General features: G+C 31.1%; 1 protein-coding gene across 1 annotated transcript; it reads left to right on the forward strand.

Moving 5' to 3' along the window:
• Positions 1 to 7: 7 nt before the first annotated feature.
• On the forward strand, positions 8 to 4,746 carry LOC136776915 (4'-phosphopantetheine phosphatase). Its single transcript, XM_066732844.1, has 14 exons — positions 8 to 15; positions 623 to 808; positions 920 to 1,199; positions 1,275 to 1,458; positions 1,531 to 1,623; positions 1,695 to 1,854; positions 1,923 to 2,113; positions 2,181 to 2,455; positions 2,545 to 2,697; positions 2,770 to 2,857; positions 2,918 to 3,122; positions 3,197 to 3,354; positions 3,442 to 3,611; positions 3,676 to 4,746. The coding sequence occupies exons 2-14, from the start codon at positions 643 to 645 to the stop codon at positions 3,884 to 3,886; spliced, it is 2,334 nt and encodes a 777-aa protein (XP_066588941.1). The 5' UTR covers positions 8 to 15; positions 623 to 642; the 3' UTR covers positions 3,887 to 4,746.
• The last annotated feature ends 649 nt before the right edge of the window (positions 4,747 to 5,395 follow it).

A 5,395-nucleotide genomic window follows, 5' to 3' on the forward strand; every position in this document is an offset into this window, starting at 1 on the left:
TGTCAGGATTGTCAGGTGTGATATATTATATATTGTTCGTAATAAAGATGGCGTAGGACCCGCTTAATTTGAATATAATAAATGAAAAAAAGCAGTATACAATTTTCAACATAGCTGGTATAATATTATACATAGATTGTTTTGATCATTGTTAACATCTATACTTTGTCGAATCTGATTTCTACAATAGTCGAAGTTACATTGTGAAAACTTCATTCTATTATTTTTGTTTTCATTTCTATACATACCATATTTAGAGTATCGAAAACTTTTAAGATTATTATTGTGATTTATAAGCAATTTAATGTTTTTCTGATTTGACTTTTATCCGGAAAGATGCAGAATATTTAAAAACAGATTAAAGTTTGTAAATTTGTTCGTTTATCTGTTATCAGTATTCAGCATTTTTAGCGACATTAATCCAATATCCAATTTAAGATATATAGATACCGGCGAAATTCACGCATGCCCAATAAATATTTCAGCGTTTGGTCTGTAAACAGCTGTCTTGTCAGGCGCAAGAAGAAAAGAATCTCTAATATACATATAAGATCTGCGTCGCATTGTTTGCTCAATGATAAATTTTAGACGTTTAAAATGTGATTTTCAATTAATTCTACAGTTCAAGAAAATTACGCTAGAATGAGTGTTACGGGAGAGAAGATGGACGAGAAATCAGACAATTTTAAAAACCCGAAAATGGCAGATATCATTCACGATCAGTCTTATTCAGAGTGTATTAAATTACCAGCTGCTATAGAAGTTTTTGCCAATCTTAAAAATGCACAGAAATTTGCCATAGATATAGGTATTTACATTTCTTTTATGGATCTTTGATTTTCTGTTAGATAGAAGCTTCTTTTAGGTTAACGAGTTTTACTTTCGTGGAAGATTTTCTTAGTTATCTTTTAATTTGCAGGAATGTCATTAACAAAAATAGCCTACTATTCAACAGTAAGCTACCGGAAGGCCCTATATGAAAATGCAGGCTTGACAAACAGTGGAGAGAGGGAATACAAGGTCTTTGAGGGTAATCGTCTACATTTTGTTAAGTTTGAAACAAGGCACATAGAAGATTGTCTAGACTTTGTCAAGGATAATCTAGTTGATGTTGAAAGGTTTCAAGGTAAAAGCATTAAAGTGACTGGAGGGAGATCTCACAAATATACCTCTGCACTGCAGGAGAAGTTAGGCTTACTGTTAGTGTTTTCTATTGTTGGAATTTTGTTAGTAATATCTTACTGTTTTTTTTATCTGACCTTATCATATTTCAGTGTGGATAAAGAAGATGAAATAGGATGTCTCATAAAAGGTTGTAACTTTTTATTAAAAAATATATCGTGTGAAGCCTTTGAGTATGAAAGGCATGGAGACCCAGAATATAAATTTCAGAAAGCTGGGCCAAATATTTTCCCCTATTTACTTGTAAATATTGGAAGTGGAGTTAGTATCATGAAGGTAATTTATTTAATTGAACAAAAGATTGTTTCATTATTTTTCAATAACCTTATGATAAAAAATATAATTTAGGTTGAATCAGATGAAATATTTGAAAGAGTCGGTGGAACAGCCACTGGTGGCGGTACATTTTGGGGAATAGGTTCGCTTCTTACAAAAAAAAAGGTATTGTAATTATTCTTATTAGTTTTAACAAAAGAGAACTGATCTTAATGTCTTAACAAATATTTAATTAGGGCTTTGATGAATTGCTGCAACTTGCAGAATCTGGAGACCATCGAAATGTAGATATGTTAGTGAAGGATATCTGTGGAGGAGATTATTCTTCACAAGGGCTACAGGGTGATATTATTGCATCTTCGTTTGGAAAAGCAGCAACAAGCTACAATAAAGACAGTAATTATTCCTGTTTCAAAAACTAAAAGTGTATATTTAGGAAAGCCTAATTCAGAAATTAATCATAGATCAGCCAATGTTCTCTGAAGCAGATATGGCAAGAAGTTTGCTATTTGCTATAAGTAATGATATTGGACAAATAGCTAGCTTATATGCAACTTTGCATAATATGGATAAGGTTTATTTTGGTGGATTTTTTCTAAGGAATCATCCCCTTTCGATGCATACTATCTCTTATTCTATCAAGTACTGGTCTCATGTTAGTATCTTCAACATTGTTTAAAGTTAGCTCTGAAATCATTTTTATTTTGTTTTCCTATTTTCAGGGAAAGGTAAAGCCTTTATTTCTTCGTCATGAAGGCTATTTAGGCGCGATTGGTGCGTTTTTGTATGGGGCAGAGCAATCAGATAAATATAGTTGGTTGGAGAATTATGCGGGCTCATCGGGTTTTAACAATTCAGTGCCCAGTGATCTTGGCATTAAAGTTGATCAGCTGGAAATTGATCAAGTTGAAACTGCCGTTACTTTCTGCCCATTGCTGACTGATCCGACAGCTTATAATCCAGATACAACTGATCTAGTTCTAGACAAAGAAGCACGGTAAGAAAAATAGTTATATAAAAGATGCTGCAATAGATGTGTATTTCATTTTTCTTTGATAATAAAATATTTTCCTTACATTTTATTAGAGACTATTGGCTACAATGTTTTGAAGAGTCAATAGACAAATTTATCACAAGAGCCATTCACAGTCAACCTCACAGTCCAACTGCTCGAGAAAGAGCAGCAAAATTGAAAGAAAAATATGTTAATAGGCTTCATTATTTACACATACAGCCATGGTAAGTATTAATTATTGTATTATTTTTGCTATATTTTAATAATATACAATAAAGATTAAATATTTCTTTTAGCGCTTACGGAATTCTCACTGTCAGAACTTTATTAGATACAATAGAACATTGTATGAAAGAGTTCGACTTTCCAGATCCTTATCTCTATGTAAGCATTTTTTGTTTGTTTTACTAATAACAATTGTTTGTAATTTTTTTAAATTTTCAGCAAAAGAAGAAAGAAAATGATGAAGCTTTACAGCATCTAAAAGATCGCCTTACGAAGTTGGATAATCTAGAGGGAACAGAAAAAATAAAAGCTTTAATAGTAGGTGTTCTTGTTGGTAATATTTTTGATTGGGGAGCCAAAGATGTAGCTACACTGATGGAGACAGCTAAGTTTGGTTTTCAGGAAGCTCAAGAAAAAATTCCTGGTAATATATGAAACTCAATGTAATGACTCTAACAAATAATAGTTAAGTTATTTAAATATATGTTTTATTAATAGATAGACCATGGCTACATGACGATTTGGAAGAATGGATAGAAAGATTAGAAAAAGAGCCACCTTATACTTGTGCTGCCATTTTTGTCGATAATAGTGGAGTGGATATTATTTTAGGGATTTTACCCTTTGCCAGAGACTTATTGCAACGTGGTACCAAAGTAAGTGCAGTTAAAAATTACTAAAATGTTGAACCTTTTACAAGTGAAATAAAATTGAAGCATTTCTCAAATGATGATATATTTTAGGTAATCTTGTGCGCAAATTCAATGCCAGCTTTAAATGACGTAACGTATCCTGAATTAATTGTTACCTTGAAAGACGCAGCAAAAATTTGTAATGTTATTAAACAAGCTATTGAAGATGATAGATTGATTGCCATGGAAACTGGCCAAGCTGGTCCTTGCCTTGATTTAAGGTAATCTAATGGTACTAAATATTATCAAGAAATTTAATAATTTTATGTTTACTTCCATTTATAGCCGACTCAATTTAGATTTATGCTTAGCAATGATTCAATATGGGGTTGACTTAATTGTTATTGAAGGAATGGGGCGAACACTTCATACTAATCTATATGCCAAGATGAAATGTGAGTGTTTAAAATTGGCAGTTATAAAAAATAAATGGCTAGCATCCAGACTGGGAGGAGAAATGTATGCTGTGATATGCAAATTTGAAAGGCCACAATAATATAAACAATCAAAAAACTCATTAACTAAATATTTCCTTTATGGAAAGATGAATGTAAAATAAAAATGCATTATTCCTACATTCATTACCAACTTATATAAAATTTTACATAATGTGTTTATAATGTTCACAAAAATGCATTTCTCTAAATTATTGATTTTGCACTTTATTTCTTTATAAATAAGTATTATTACTTAGAGCAACATACAAATTCTTTTTAGTCATTGAGAAATTTGAAGGGAAATTTGAAATTACTTTTACTCAGGAGCAATAATGACTGTAATTAATGAATGCAATTTGATAAGAGCTCTGTGATAATACAATTAGTGTTTTCATGTGAAATGTATACAGATTATAAATGCCAATAACCCTAATTGGATTTCTCTCCTAATAAGAGATTATATGTTTTCCCAAATTACAAACTTTTGATAAATTATGCATGAAACAGATATAGTTGTATTTAAAAAATACTGCATTATTTTAATGATATTACAATAGAAAATAATCACTCTTTTTAGTCTGACATAAAATTAATGAAATCGCTATTATAATTTGTAAAAAATTGTAAAAAAAAAAGAATTATTATAAAAATATCGAGCGGTTATCTTACCCAACATTGTTTTTTTTGCTTTTTTTTATAATAGATTCGAACCTCTCCTAAAAAATCCAAAGTTTTTGATAAATTATGAAAATAAGATTAATTGCGGTGGAAATATTGAAATCTCTGCGCAAGCTCTACATATTTAGGAGATTTCAATGCTGAATGCAGTCTTCGTATTGAAATCTCTGCACAAGGCATAACATAGAACCAAAAATATTTGTACTGAAAAATATTAAGATAATATTGTGTAAATAAAAAATACCAATGACCGGATAGTATATCTATAAAAGGCAAGAAAAGTTATTGAAATAAAATTATTAAAAATTATTATCTCTGGCGAAAAAGCTGCTGCAAGGTTTAATTTTACATTTGCACTACTTGCACCCGACAGGTGTCACCATCTTGCGGAATGTTGTACCTAATTCTCAGGGATGTACAAAACTTCCAGAGATAAATAAATCTAATCATTATTCTTATTTTACCTAACGTCATAAACAAATACATAAAAAAAATTAAACGACGATTAAGAAATAAGTTTTTATAGATGAGTGGTTAATATTGGTTTAAGTAGAGCTAGTAAGGAGTATTTGTTGATATAACAGTTTTATTAGTTGTTTATTTTTCTAGAAGTTACGATTGGACTCTATTTGCTGCGTTGGCAAATCTTATTGAAACTGTATGTTTTATATAATGTTTAAATATACTTTCTAGAAAAAATGAAAAGAGTGCAAGAAAAAGCAGGCTAACCGAAATTAAAATACGGTCCTGGTGTTGGATTGGGCCGCCGCGCGGGTAGCAGAAGGCAATAAAGGCATGTAGAAATGGTAGGGAAAAAGGAGAAGGTGGAGGTGGAGGTATGGTCAATGGTGGTATGGAACGGGTGGAGACCAGGATGGAGGGGAGTCTCT

The sequence above is a fragment of the Prorops nasuta genome, unplaced genomic scaffold, assembly GCF_024137725.1.
Source record: "Prorops nasuta isolate Cenicafe-Biocafe unplaced genomic scaffold, Cenicafe_Pnas_1.2 PNAS00010, whole genome shotgun sequence".
NCBI classification, from domain to species: domain Eukaryota; kingdom Metazoa; phylum Arthropoda; class Insecta; order Hymenoptera; family Bethylidae; genus Prorops; species Prorops nasuta.

Excerpts from the sequence above, each read along its gene's own strand:
- LOC136776915 (XM_066732844.1), top strand. The coding sequence starts at position 643 with ATGAGTGTTACGGGAGAGAAGATGGACGAGAAATCAGACAATTTTAAA. Across the intron at positions 2,456-2,544 it reads GTTCTAGACAAAGAAGCACG|AGACTATTGGCTACAATGTT; the intron begins GTAAGAAAAATA and ends ACATTTTATTAG. Across the intron at positions 2,858-2,917 it reads TTCCAGATCCTTATCTCTAT|CAAAAGAAGAAAGAAAATGA; the intron begins GTAAGCATTTTT and ends TTAAATTTTCAG.